The following is a 15,000-nucleotide window of genomic DNA, read 5'->3' as shown; positions in this document are numbered from 1 at the left end:
GCAGGCAAGCAGAGCACAGGGTGTACGGCGGTGGTGGACGGGTCACCCCGGTGGCCACTACCGCCGTTAACTACCCAGGAATGTCTCTCTCTCTCTCTATATATATATATAACAACACAGGGTTTAGTTTGGGGGGTGAGGGGCAAGGGGTTATTTTTGGATTTTATTTCGACAACAAACATTCAGTTAAAGGTGGGAGAAAAACTTCGCCGCTTAGGGAGGCAGAGACATGACGCCTCTCCTGCGTGGCGCTCACACGGCGTTAGGGAAACAACAGATCTAGACAGTAGCAGCGTGGGCACACCATGCAGCATATCTCCTACTGTGGCAGGCCTACAGGATGGGAGGAGGTGTGGTGTGAGGCGGAGGAGGAGGAGTGGGAGGGGGTGAGGTGGCAATACAGGAGCCAGCGTTAGTGTAGGCGGCGATGGGTGGGTGAGGGGAGGGGAGGCTGTAGTAGTAGAGGGCGCCGTGGTGTGTGTGTGTGGTGGGTGGAGGAGGAGGAGGAGGAGGAGGGGCAGAGAGGGAGATCGCCGGGGGTCACCCCACGGGGCGGGCGAGACTGACCTGCGTGGGGCGGCCGGGCGGCCAGCTCGGGGTTGAAGGCTGCCTGGGCGGCCGCCAGGAGCTGCATGGCCTCTGGGTCGTGGTCATCCACCGCACGTCGCAGCAGCGTGTACTCGTCCACCACCTCCTCATAGTCGTGCTCGTGGTAACCTGTTGAGCCCTCGCCACCGCCCTCCGACCCACCCGTGAGCGCCGAGCCCGAACTGCTCTGGCTGTCCTGGTGGCTGTCTCTCCGGCCGGAGGCGGTGGCGGCGCTGATGCTGGCGGCCACGTACGTGGTGGGGAGACCCGTGAGGTAGGCGTGCACCTCGGGACGCACTCGTATCCTCACCACCTGTCCGCTGCTCCGACCCGCCACCGTCAACACTGTCCCTTCATCCGCGTCGGGAGTACCTCTGCCCTCGGGCCTATGCGTCGCGCCCGGGGCAGAAGTAACCCCGTTTTTTGGCTGGGCCTTGTGAGTGGCGGGGGAGCCGCCCGTCGGCTGCTTCAGCACCCCCTGCAGCTGCGCCGCCGGAGGCCTCGACCGAGGGGACTCGTGGACTCCAGGGATAACTCTGGCGTCACTAGCACGTGGCACATCACTGACTGCACGCGTCACGCGCTCCCCCGAGGCAGATTCAGCTCCTCCCCCTCCCCTGTCTCCCCTCCCCTGGGCGTCCGTTCCACGCGCCGCCCCCGCCACGCTATCATTGCGTTTGTGGGGCTGGTGGTAGGAGCGGTCAGCGTCACGGACGGGCAGCGCCGGCGTGGACTTGATGGTGACGAGGTCTGGGGTGGGCATCCACTCGAGCTTGGAGCCCCCGCCAGGAAGGTTGACCCACACCAACGACCCGCTGCCCCTCTCCGCCTGCCGCTTCTTATCTTCGGCCTGACCAAACTTGGCCCCGCCTCCAGGAAGCGCCTTCCATCCCGCTGAGGCACTGGCACCGCCGGGCTTCCCGCTCCCCTTGTCACTGACGACACCACCACCACCAGCAACACCCACCTGAGGTTTATCTATCACCGGCTCACCTGTCTTCCCTCTAGCTTCCCCCGGGCCAGAACCACACGCTTTCTCCTCCGCCTCCTTGTACCGAGTCGGACTTGAGGTTACTCGAGGCTGAAACTTGACGGCCGCGGGAGTTTCCTTGACGGCCTCCTTGGGTAGATCCTTCGGCTGCTGCTGCTCCTTCTCGAGTGGCTCCTCTTGCTTGCCGCGGCTCGGGTGCTTGTGTAGCTGGGCCCTCAGAGCCCTCCTCTCGCGGACATCTGCATACACCAGATCTTTCGGCGGGGCCGACGGTGAGGATTTCTCTGGCGAGAGTGGCAAGTTTTTCTCGGGGCAAGTTGGCAGCTTCTTCTCTGGCGAGGGCGGCAGTCTCGTACCGTGGGCAGGTGCTGGTGGCTTGTCTACCGAAGGTGATTTGGTGTCGCTGGCGGGAGGCGGCTGCGGCTGCTGCTTCTTCTTCTCCTCCCCCGGCGAAGGAGGAGGCGGCGCCTTTTTCTCGGGCACGGGTGTGGGGGTGCCGGAGTGGGGGGGAACAATGGGTGTGAGCTTGGGTTGATTGAAGGATGTGATGGTCACCTTCTTGGGCTGGTCGCTCTGGTGCGCGGGTGTGGGCGGCGCACGGTTGGTAGTGTAGTGGGGCGCGCCGACCCCTACACCGCACTGACTCCCAGGCGGCCCTGGAGCAGCGCGACGCGTATGTGGCTGCTGCTGCTGGGGCAGGAAGTGGTGCTGCTGGAGGAGTAGCGGCTGGTGGCGAGGCTGGTGCAGGAGTGGCGGCTCGGCGGCGCGCTCGTCCCTGTTGACGCGCAGCCCAGGACTGCCGCCACCACCGCCGCTCGGCCCCCTCGCGCCCCCCACCCCAGCCCCCCCGCCGCCACCCACCACCCCACCACCACCTCCTGACCCCCCTTTGCCGTACCCACCCTCACACCCACCCTCAGGTTCAGGCAAATTCTCGCGAATCTTGGGGAGGGGGGTACGCCTCTTTAAGCTCTCGCCCTCCAGGCTCGTCAGTTCGTCGTCGCCTTCGTCACCACTCTGCATCTTCCGCTGCTCCGCCGCCTTCCACTCCCACCAGCTGCGGCCCCGACGTCCCTCCACCCTGGACCTGGTGGCCCTCTGGCCCGCGATGCTCGAGCCGGGAGGAACGGCCGCCTCGTCCCGTGACCTCCTGCTGCTGCTGCCCTGTACACTGGGTAGGGAGGATAACGATGGGCTACTGTCCCCTGGACCACTGGTTCTGGCAGGCAGGTCCTCCTCCTCCTGCTGGTCGACCCCTTTCCCTCCGTCATGTGGTTCCCCTCCTATCTTGCTCTCCCCGATGTCTCCCATGTCTCCTTCACCTCCGTGCCCCCCGGAGGTCGGGCCCTACCTACCGTCTCTCCTACGCTCCGCTCCTCCCCCAACAGACACCATGCCAGTCTCTCCAACATCAAATGATAACCTCCCCCTGTAAGAGCGGAAGGGGGAACCAGATCCTTACGTCCTTCGCTCCGCGCGCTTTGCCGATACTCCGTCGCAAAACTACGTCACGTGTGTGTACAGGAGCGTAAGAATATCACCCGAGGATCCGGACGTCAACACACACTAACAACATTAATGAAAGCGTCTAATACTTTCTACTTAAGATGGCGCGCGCGTTCACCAGGCCCACGTCACGGGGAGAAGAGGGGTAGAAACGACGACACCCTCACATCCAGCCATAACAACACCTCACATCCCATAACCAGCCAGGGGCCTCGTCATCTCAAGAGGGGCCCGAGGATCATCATCGTAACCCTTGCCAGTAGGTCATGACCACCTGTAGGAGTGGTAGACGAAGGAAGGGGATGTATCTATCTACATCCCCGAGCTACATGTCTGGACTCCTGTGGGAGGGCTGGGGGCGCTTGCGAGATGCACACGCGACACAATGGGTTGTTTGGTAGTGGGGTGGGGGGAAGAGAGGAGGCGGCGCTGCAGAAGGCACCGACGGAGATGGGAGGTAGGCGCTGCTCGGACGGTAACCTTGCAGGTGAGGCTGTGGCCGTCAGGTGCGGGCAACACACACTCATACACTGGACAAGTGACAAAGCAAAAAGAAAAGAAATAAAAAAAAGTACACAGTGAAGGTGTTAAATTAAGACAACGAAAAAAAAATCAAAAATCAAATTTAAAAAAAAAATCTGAACACATCAAAACTGCAACAACAATAATAACAACAACAAAATATAACACTTGTTAAAAGCTTATAATAATGATCATAATTATAATAATACTACTGATAAATGATAATTCTAAATATTTTGTGAATACTCTTTGACCAAACATGCCAACCCGCCTCTTTTTTTTCCCTACTGAAGCTCTTTCTTTTTTCCCCCTACTGAAGCTCTTTTTTTCCTCCTACTGAAGCTCTTTTTTCCCCCTACTGAAGCTCTTTTTTTCCTCCTACTGAAGCTCTTTTTTTCCTCCTACTGAAGCTCTTTTTTCCCCCTACTGAAGCTCTTTTTTCCCCTACTGAAGCTCTTTTTTTCTTCCCTACTGAAGCTCTTTCTTTTTTTCTCCCAACTGAAGTAGTCGTCATTACTCCGTACACAACACGTTACCATACGTGATAACGCCACACCAACACTTGGCATGGAAGCCCGCGCAGCGCCACACTGTGTTGTACCCCCCATCTAACGTGCGCCTCCCCATACCAACGACCACGTACCCATTCCAATCAACCATTCCCCACCATTCCTCTACTGTTACTGGGTTTTTTTTTCTGTTTTTACAACCATTATCTACAGATTCAAAATGCCGTTCATTGGGACCCGTTTAATTCATCTTATACCACTGGGTATCAACCGACCACTGGGTATGAACGACCACTGGGTACCAACCGACCACTGGGTATGAACGACCACAGGGTATGAACGACCACTGGGTATGAACGACCACTGGGTACCAACCGCCCACTGGGTATTAACCGACCACTGGTTATTAACCGCCCACTGGGTATTAACCGACCACTGGTTATTAACCGACCACTGGGTATTAACCGACCACTGGGTATCAACCAACCACTGGGTATCAACCGACCACTGGGGACCAACCGACCACTGGGTATCAACCAACCACTGGGTATCAACCAACCACTGAGGTACGCGGTTTTAGCTTCGGTGGGGCCGAGGGTATGTTCACAAGTGGTGCTCGAGTGTCAGATTGAGAAGAGTGCGTTTCATGGTAAACCTCCAGCTATTGGCAGTCAGTGAAGTGCGTTGACGAGAGTCATGTGTTGCACCGCGTGGGTTCGGGAGGCAATGCTGAGCTCATTACCTCCAGAAAGAGTGCGCGTTGAATGACAAGAAAAGAGTGCGTCTTAGTGGAGATGGCGCTTAGATCTTTACAGTGGACAGCGTTCCACCGAGTGTGTGTGAAGAAAGTGGCATGAATTGAAGGGCGTTCCACTTGAGTGTGTGACAAGTGGCATGAATTGAAGGGCGTTCCACTTGAGTGTGTGACAAGTGGCATCAAGTGGAGGGCATTCCACTTGAGCGTGTGACAAGTGGCATCAAGTAGAGGGCGTTCCACTTGAGTGTGTGATAAGTGGCATCAAGTAGAGGGCGTTCCACTTGAGTGTGTGGCAAGCGATATCAAGTGGAGGGCGTTCCAATGAATGTGCGACAAATGCATCAAGTGGACGGCGTTCCACTGAGTGTGTGGCCGTGGAGAGCCTTACGATGAATGCAACCTCGTATTGGAGAGAGAGAGAGAGAGAGAGAGAGAGAGAGAGAGAGAGAGAGAGAGAGAGAGAGAGAGAGAGAGAGAGTAAAAAAAAAGATTCCTCGAATGTGTTAAGTGGCACTACAGTGGTGTGTCACACTGTGTCTCAAGTGACACTAAGTGGGCGGAAGCCCCCCCCCCCACCACCACCAATCACGTGTAAGGGCCAGAGGACCTGTCACTCCGGCGGGAGGCCCTAAACACTGAGGAATGGCTGGACGTGAAGTGCGTTCTGGGGGTGTTGAGAGAGTGGGGAGTAGGAAGAGTGCGTTCTGGGGGGTGTTCACACAGTGGGGAGTAGGAAGAGTGCGTTCTGGGGGGTGTTCACACAATGGGGAGTAGGAAGAGTGCGTTCTGGGAGTGTTGAGAGAGTGGGGAGTAGGAAGAGTGCGTTCTGGGGGTGTTGAGAGAGTGGGAAGTAGGAAGAGTGCGTTCTGGGGGGGGTGTTCACACAGTGGGGAGTAGGAAGAGTGCGTTCTGGGGTGTTGAGAGAATGAGAAGTAGGAAGAGTGCGTTCTGGGGGGGGTGTTCACACAGTGGGGAGTAGGAAGAGTGCGTTCTGGGGTGTTGAGAGAGTGAGAAGTAGGAAGAGTGCGTTCTGGGGGGGGTGTTCACACAGTGGGGAGTAGGAAGAGTGCGTTCTGGGGGTGTTGAGAGAGTGAGAAGTAGGAAGGGTGCGTTCTGGGGGGGGGGTGTTCACACAGTGGGGAGTAGGAAGAGTGCGTTCTGGGGTGTTGAGAGAGTGAGAAGTAGGAAGAGTGCGTTCTGGGGGGGGTGTTCACACAGTGGGGAGTAGGAAGAGTGCGTTCTGGGGGTGTTGAGAGAGTGAGAAGTAGGAGGGGTGCGTTCTGAGGGGGGGGGGTGTTCACACAGTGGGGAGTAGGGAAGTTTACATAATAGGGAGTTGAAAGAGTGCGTTTCAAAGGTGTTGACACAATAAGGGTGTTTACACAATAGGAGTGTTTACACAAGGGTGTTGACACAATACCGCACCCTGGCGGTAAACACATTATACGCCCTGGGAATAAAATGTTACATTTAGCTGAGCGAGGCAGGCCCCGGTGCGTGCATGGTATACAGGTCCTCTCCTACAGTGTGTGCTGGCGAGTGTGTGATCAGTGTGAAGTGCGGTGTGTCCTGGTAAATGCATGTAAACACCCTCAGTAAAGTGTCTTTAAAGTCATAATAACTCAGAGTGCGTCCTGTGTGTGTGTGTGTGTGTGTGTGTGTGTGTGTGTGTGTGTGTGTGTGTGTGTGTGTGTGTGCGCGCGCGCTTCAAGGGGGGGAAGGGAAGAAGCATATGTGTGTGTGTGTGTGTGTGCTTCAAGGGGGTGTGGATGGAAGAAGCATATGTGTGTGTGTGTGTGTGTGTGTGTGTGTGTGTGTGTGTGTGTGTGTGAGGCAGGAGGCCCTTGCCCACTCCACGCCCTCCAAGTGCCACTTCACGGCCTCTCGTACTGTTTACTCCCCCCCCCCCCCCCCCCGGGATAATCAAACATTGTTACGTCCTCCGGATAATGACCCATCTCTCTGACACCTGCTTATGTCAGGTCATCTCAAAACCCACAGTGACCATTTTCTTTTCAAATATCGGTCCTTTCCCGCCCTCGCGAGGTAGCGTCAGGAACAAAGAAAAAAAAGAAAAAGAAAACGGCATCATGAGCATAATGCACGAAGCCTCCGGCTCCCATGTTCAATGCAGCGAAGTAAAGTTAGAACCAAAAATAAATAATACGAGAAATAAGTGTGTGTGTGTGTGTGTTTGTGTGTGTGTGTGTGTGTGTGTGTGTGTGTGTGTGTGTGTGTGTGTGTGTGTGTGTTACGGGGAGATAGTATTACACTCGTGTATGAACCATGTTTTTATCCCTGTGTATACATACATACATACATACATACATACATATATACATACGCGTACACAACCCAGCCTAAGCCAGGTACCCATTTATCGACCAGCCCTCTCGAGGGGAGGATGAACACCTGAGATTGGCTGTGGGCTAACTGCCTCGTCCAAGGAACCTAACCCATGCAAATCCGACCCCCGGGCGGACCCGTGCCCACTCATGGTCAGAAACGCTAACCACTAAACCACGGAGGTCCGTTTTTCCACCATCGAAAAAAGAAATACATGTGAGGGACAGGTTACACGAGACCTGATGGTCCGCGTGGGACAGGTCACACGAGACCTGATGGTCTGCGTGGGACAGATCACACGAGACCTGATGGTCTGCGTGGGACAGATCACACGAGACCTGATGGTCCGCGTGGGACAGATCGCACGAGACCTGATGGTCCGCGTGGGACAGATCACACGAGACCTGATGGTCCGCGTCGAGGTTGTCAGAGACATCATGCTTGAGGAAGGTGGGTAGGAGGAACAGGGTAGTACAGCGGGAGGCACACTCATCCAAGCAGCCACCTCTCCCTCCGGCACACCCACCCGCACGAAGAGGAGGCGGAGGCGGACCACCATGTACCATGCGGAGAGGGACGACGGACCACCTTATTTCGTAGGAGAGAGAGAGAGAGAGAGAGAGAGAGAGAGAGAGAGAGAGAGAGAGAGAGAGAGAGAGAGAGAGAGACCCCCTTCCTCCTCCTACCCTTAACCAGCTGAGTGAAACCGACTGATCCAGGGCTGGGTTCTGACACCAAGGCAAGGCTAACAGGGACTTACCTACCTACCGACCGACACTTCCCAGCGTCATCATCATCATCTGTTTTGCCTCGACTGGAAAGGCATTACGTACGAGTCTCTACACTGACTATTTAGTCCAACACTCTACAACGCTCTACGGCTGAGCATCGCTCTCACCCACGTTGCTATCGCATCTCTTCCTTTCATTTCGATCTTCGTATCATTATATCTGTGTTTTAACGGTTCTCCGTCTATAACGAAGGAGGAGCTTTCGTACGTTATGCAGACCGAGTCATCCGGTATTCTGTAAACTGTGGTTAGGGTGTTGTAGCCCGGAGCCTGCGGTATGTGCCCAAGAATAATAATAATAATAATCTTCAGTCTTTCCTCTCGTGAGGCTTAATTGCGAGCGAGGTGTGGGGTGTGCTTGCTCTCGTCTTTGACCTTGCTCTCGTCTCTCTCCATAGTTGATGAGGTGGTTTGGTAACCAGAACTGAACAGGGTGATTTCCAGTGGGGTCTGACCGATGCGTTGGAAAGGGTCAATATTACATAATTCCTCTTGTAGTTTAGATTTGTGGGTCTGAATGCAATCATCGTGTTGGCTCTGTCGCATGCCGCTAGACAATGTTTATGCCGTATATAAAGTCATTATAGACAATGTCCTAAATTGTTTTCTCTAATACTACTTCTGATAAATGGCTTATCAAACATTTATTTGTGGCTTTTCAAGCACCTATTTGCGATAATAGTTTATCAAGCATTTTCATTACTGTTTCGTATTTCGAGCACCAAATAGCATTACTTTCTGCATCTGTCTACGTTGAAATGCATTTGCCATGTCTCGGAACGCCTCCTCCGTTTGTCTGAATGCCTTCGAATCATCAGGTGGTTCTCACTGGATCTATACTTCAAGTCGTCGAAAAATATTCCAATTTCTCCTGGCGAGTCGTGCCTCCAGGTCGTCGATGTACATGATGCAAAGTGTGGGACCCAGAACTGAACCTTGTGGTACCCCACTCGTCACCCGGCCCCACTCGAATGTATATTGTTATCAATACCCACAGGACCAATGTTTATGATATATTTCTGATCTTACCCTAACACCTTTCTTAAAGGCTCCTGCAGCCCGAGGCTGCGCCACTTCCAGAAGCAGTGAAACCTTTCTTGATGACGCAGTATTCCCGAAACTAAAACCTCGCCGAGGTGTAGTCTCGAGCAGAGAGACGGAGTCTCGTAACACATGTCGGATGGTTTCGCCCACGTAATACCACTCACTTCACCCTTATATATAACTGTGTTGACACTCGCACACATCACTAACAGGCGCTCCTACCAGTCCTCGGCTGCACGATGCGCTCTAGCCTCTAATGTAACACAATTACTTTCACCTTTAAGGAGATCAATTAAGACGTTAATTCCCCCCTCATCACCTCACCCACAACCCGTGTCGTCAGACTGCCCAGCCTTGTGTGAGGGACACATCCGAGGAGCCGAGGCAAGGAAGCCAGCGTTGCCCCAGCCCACACCAGCGAGAAAGAGAGTACACGACCAGATAAACTGGACACCTAGGACGAGGTTATGCAACCGAGACAATAATAGTAACCCGAATTCCTACGCTATTTATACGGAAGAGGAGGAGGCACGAGAGAGAGAGTGGGGGGTGGGGGAGAGGAGAGGAGAGAAAGGGGCGTGTGTGTGTGTGTGTGTGTGTGTGTGTGTGTGTGTGAGATGCGTGCATGGCTGGCTCTGCCGGAGGACCAGGGCCACGCCCACATCACTTGGTGGTGGGGGAGGGCGCTGCACTTACTTCCTCCTCCTCCTCCTGGGCCTCCGCCACCTCCCATACCAATCTGGCGTGTGGAGCCGAGACAGAGGACGGCAAAGTGGAAAAGTAAAAGGGAGAGTAAATCCCACGAGAGAGAGAGAGAGAGAGAGAGAGAGAGAGAGAGAGAGAGAGAGAGAGAGAGAGAGAGAGAGAGAGAGAGAGAGGCATGGGCAGTACAGTGATCAGGTGTGCCAACATGACCGGAGACCAGGGGGGCGTGCGTGCGTGGGTGGTGCTGGCTGCATGGCGCGCGCGCACACACACACACACACACACACACACACACGACACAGAACACATGGAAGGGGTCATGTTACCCTGGGAAAGTTACGGTATCAGGTCAGCCACTGGCCTGTAGGTAGGGTCAACCGGGAGATCAGGTCACCGTACGTCACTGTCCTGGGCGATGGACTCTGGTTAAGTTCCAGTACAGCGGAAGAGGTCAGGACTGGTGGATGACATCGTTGATAAGGGATGAGTGGGTGGATTACTGATGAGTAGTGGGTGGCATGACTAGTGGGTGGCATGACTAGTGGGTGGCATGACTAGCGGGTGGCAAGACTAGTGGGTGGCATCTGATGACTGCTGGGTGGCACATGATGACAGGTGGGTGGCTATCGGGGGCCTTAACATGCAGGAGGGTGAGGGGCGAGCAATGGATAGAGAGCGGATAGATGGCACGGGGAAGCATGGCGGGGTCTGTGGGGTTTGGCTCGGTATAGATCCCGGTGCATTCTCCACGACAGCTGGAGGCTGGACGTGAGCAGACGAAGCCTTCCTTCGTCTGTTCTAGGCGCTAACTCGCTAATCGGGAAACGGCGAACAAGCCAAGGAGGATATTCCCTCTAGGGCTCAGCACTCCTATGTTATTAACGCTACCTCGATAACGCGGGAAATGTTCCTTGGAGTATCAAGATGTGAAGAAATGTATTTGATACGACGCAGCTTCCTTCAAGCAGCAGCGCTGTAAGATACTGAGTTCTCTCCAAGTCTTTCTTCAAAGAGAGAAAAATCGTAAACAAAACAAACACAACCACGCAGCTTCCTTTGGTGATGTGTAAGAAAGCCACCGCCCTCAGCAGTCATTCAGGGTCTGCAGCTATGTAGGAACACGAGAGAGAGAGAGAGAGAGAGAGAGAGAGAGAGAGAGAGAGAGAGAGAGAGAGAGAGAGAGAGAGAGAGAGAGATAGTACTGGAAGAGAGGAGGTGGTGGGGAGAAAGAGAGGTGTGTATAATGCGTATGTACGTATGTAGGCGGAGGGTGGAGGGAGGAAGGGGTGTGTCCGGGCCAGAGTTTAAAGTTGGGTGAGTCAGACCATGCCACCATCACCTTGCCGAGGAGAACCTGACGCAGGACAGACCACCAGTACCTGCCTGACGAAGCCCTCAGCACCAGCACCCTCCTGACGACGAACTTGAAGGCCAGACCACCAAGTATCTGCCTGACGAACCCCTCAGCACCAGCTCCTTCCTGACGACGAACTTGACGAAGGCCAGACCAAGTATCTGCCTGACGAAGCCCTCAGCACTAGCACCTTCCTGACGGCGAACTTCACGCAGGGCAGACCGCCAGTACCTGCCACCAGTACCTCCCTGATGTGGCACAAACCACCAGCACATTCCTGAGGAGGACTTTTTGCGAGCCAGACAACAGCACCTGCCTCACGAAGACCTGACACAGGCCAGGCCACCAGCACCTTCCTGAAGAGGGCCTGACACAGCACTAACGTCATCACACTCTCAGCTAAACAATTGCCCCGGGAGGAGGCATTGCCCCACCTCCCCCCCTGCGGGTGAAGATCTAGGACACTGATACAGCATCATTTCCTGCGTGTGTGTGTGTGTGTGTGTGTGTGTGTGTGTGTGTGTGTGTGTGTGTGCCAAGCGATGTCAGGTCACTCGCAGCCTCGAGAGACGGAAAGAAACATTAGCAAAAAATAAGATGTTAATCCCCGGGTGGAGCCGGAAAGCTACGAGAAATGGATACGCCGATGGGGTCGAGGCATCCGTGAAATTCATTTCCCGTACTGAGCAGCGCTACAAAGGGAGAGATGCTGGCGGTGCTCGCTTAACGTACTGACCCAGGGCTGAGGACGACGTCTTGCCGAGAGGGAGGCCCAGCGCAGCTCAGCACTCACCGCAGGAGGAGAAATGCGAAGTTAACTGACCAAGGACGAGTCGTGTGAGGTATACGTGTTAGAAGGAGAGTTAGATAGATAGATAGATAGACAGACAGACTGACAGACAGACAGACAGATAGTAGATAGATAGATAGATAGATAGATAGATAGATAGATAGATAGATAGAGAGAGAGAGAGAGAGAGAGAGAGAGAGAGAGAGAGAGAGAGAGAGAGAGAGAGAGAGAGAGATGCACAGAGACACACACACACACACACACAGACACACACACACACACCTTACATAAAGAATGCGCTCCGCTGTATTTGATGGCATGTTCTTTCCCCCCCAAAAAAACCCAATTTCGTCCAGCTTGACCGCGAAACTCTAACACCCGCTTAACCCACCAACGCCATAGTTTTGTTTGGTCCTCCGTCTCTCGCACGTCCACAAGACACTCCCTTCGGTTCCCGCTGCCGAGAGAGAGAGAGAGAGAGAGAGAGAGAGAGAGAGAGAGACCCCGGGCTGCCTGTGTGTGTGTGTGTGTCCCTCCTACCAATATTAGCCAGACCGCCTCCCTCACCCTCCCTCCCGGCGGATGATGACTGCGTGGCCGCTGGCAACACACAGGGACACCTCGTCGTCGCCCTGGTGCGCGCTTCGCCCTGCACTACCGAGCTATGCAACTCCTGCACTGCTCATGTCTCCTTCCTTAAAAAGATGCAACACGACGCTGGTTTTTTTTCCAAAGGTATGTCTCGCACGTCCTCAAAGAGGGCGCATTATAATTCATTCTCTCTCTCTCTCTCTCTCTCTCTCTCTCTCTCTCTCTCTCTCTCTCTCTCTCTCTCTCTCTCTCTCTCTATTTTCGTCCGTCTGTAGCGCCTCGCTCGAAGTCTGGCCTCGACGGTCCGACACCTCCGACACGTTGTTAATGTGAAGATACAGAAGAGCCCAGCGCCTGGCCTCTCACCTACACACACACACACACACACACACACACACACATACACATACACACACACACACACACACACACACACACACACACCTAAAGATCTTAACCTCACACCCCGTCCAATGTAGGTGGAGGGCCCCCTGGGTGGATTACCACTTACAACAAGTACTAACAAGGCACAATAGACACGTCTGGTACCTGCTATTGTGACACCACCTCGGCTGACCCTGCCTGACCTGACCGTCTCATCCCCCAGCACCAGCCGGGTACCCACGGAACATCTTCCACGCAAGCGGCACAGGAACATCAGAGAGAGAGAGAGAGAGAGAGATAACCGTAAGACGCAGAGCAGGAATCTTCAAGTTCCTTAAGGTTGAATCTTCTTCACCAGTTGTTTGCCAGAGAGGAAGCCACATCAAACATCACCTCTCACAACTACTGCATAGATACGCCGATGTCAACAATGGGAGAAGCTGTGGGGGGGAGGGAGGGGGGAGGGGTGGTTCCGACCCGACCCCCGAGGACAGATAAACAGCTGTTAACCCAAAACAGCAAAGTCAGGAACCTCCCTGCCTGCTTCGCCTGCCTCACTCCCTCCACGAGGCACGGCGAGGACTTGCTTGTTTACGAGGACTGACGAGGAGAGAGAGAGAGAGAGAGAGAGAGAGAGAGAGAGAGAGAGAGAGAGAGAGAGAGAGAGAGAGAGAGAGAGAGAGAGAGAGAGACTCCAGCAGTCAACTAAGACGCCGGGGGGAGGGGGGACACACACATCATTACGAGGAGCCGGTGGATCCAAACAGACCATTTCAGCGCAGGAGGTGGGTGAAGCCCTTACATTCCCACCATCACTCACGTTACCCCAGCCCGCCCCCCCCGGGGCGTCGCATCCCACATCCTTTGTACATGGATCATTTCTGGGAGGGGAAAATATATATATATATATATATATATATATATATATATATATATATATATATATATATATATATATATATATATATATATATATATATATATATTCCTATGAGTCCACGGGGAAAATGAAACACGAAAAGTTCCCAAGTGCACTTTCGTGTAATAATCACATCATATATATATATATATTCATTTTTTTTCATTTCATACTATTCGCCATTTCCCGCGATATATATATATATATATATATATATATATATATATATATATATATATATATATATATATATATATATATATATATGTCTTAAAAGTCTTACAAAATTATCTCGTTAATCTGTAGAATAATTAAAACTTTTGACAGAGGAGCAGGTGCATGGCTCGGGCATGTCCCCCTCACCCCAGCCCCTTGCTCCCCTCCCCAGGGGAGTATCTCCCCTCATGTAGTGTCTGTCCTGTGTTACAGTAATGGCAGGGAGAGGTGAAGGTGAGGCACTCAAGTACGTGAGGTCCAGGTGAAGGTGAGGTAGTGGCGGCGAGGTCCAGGTGAAGGTGAGGCAGGCAGGTGAGGTCCAGGTGGAGGTAAGGTAGGCAGGTGAGGTCCAGGTGAAGGTGAGGCACGTACGTGAGGTCCAGGTGAAGGAGAAGTAGTGGCGGTGAGGTCCAGGTGAAGGTGAGGCAGGCAGGTGAGGTTCAGGTGAAGGTGAGGCAAGCAGGGGAGGTCCAGGTGAAGGAGGTAGTAGCGGTGAGGTCCAGGTGAAGGAGAGGCAGGCAGGCGAGGTCGAGGTGAAGGTTAGGGAGGCAGGTGAGGTTCAGGTGAAGGTTAGGGAGGCAGGGGAGGTCCAGGTGAAGGAGAGGTAGTGGCGGCGAGGTCCAGGTGAAGGTGAGGCAGGCAGGTGAGGTTCAGGTGAAGGTGAGGCAAGCAGGTGAGGTCCAGGTGAAGGTGAGGCAGGTAGGTGAGGTCCAGGTGATGAGGAAGTAAATGAATGAAGGAGGGAGGATGGGAGGGTGGTAAGGGAGAGGCATGGGAGGTGGGGGAGGTGTGAGGTACGTGTGAGGCAGCCATCCCATTACCCTCACAATACCTGTCACCCAACCTGGGCCAGCATGACCCGGGAGGTCGAGGCCACGACCAGCGAGAGAGAGAGAGAGAGAGAGAGAGAGAGAGAGAGAGAGAGAGAGAGAGAGAGAGAGAGACGAAAGCAGCCAGGTGGTGCTGAGCAACCAGCACGGCCAGGTGG

General features: G+C 54.0%; 1 protein-coding gene across 13 annotated transcripts in view; it reads right to left on the bottom strand.

The window, feature by feature from the left end:
• The window catches only part of OtopLa (Otopetrin-like a), a 620,636-nt gene that overhangs the window by 441,977 nt on the left and 163,659 nt on the right, over window positions 1–15,000 (bottom strand). For 12 of the 13 annotated variants that reach the window (XM_071671811.1, XM_071671822.1, XM_071671813.1 and 9 more), the window contains exon 2: window positions 568–3,615. In XM_071671811.1, coding sequence (XP_071527912.1) covers window positions 568–2,890 — 2,323 coding nt within the window. In that variant the 5' untranslated portion in view covers window positions 2,891–3,615. The remainder of the gene's footprint in view (window positions 1–567; window positions 3,616–15,000) is intronic. The other variant, XM_071671824.1, reaches the window with a different exon arrangement.

Source organism: Panulirus ornatus, chromosome 17 (genome assembly GCF_036320965.1).
Source record: "Panulirus ornatus isolate Po-2019 chromosome 17, ASM3632096v1, whole genome shotgun sequence".
In the NCBI taxonomy this organism is placed as follows: Eukaryota; Metazoa; Arthropoda; class Malacostraca; order Decapoda; family Palinuridae; genus Panulirus; species Panulirus ornatus.
The sequence above is the reverse complement of the archived record's forward strand: the minus strand, read 5'-3'. Positions and strand labels throughout refer to the sequence as shown.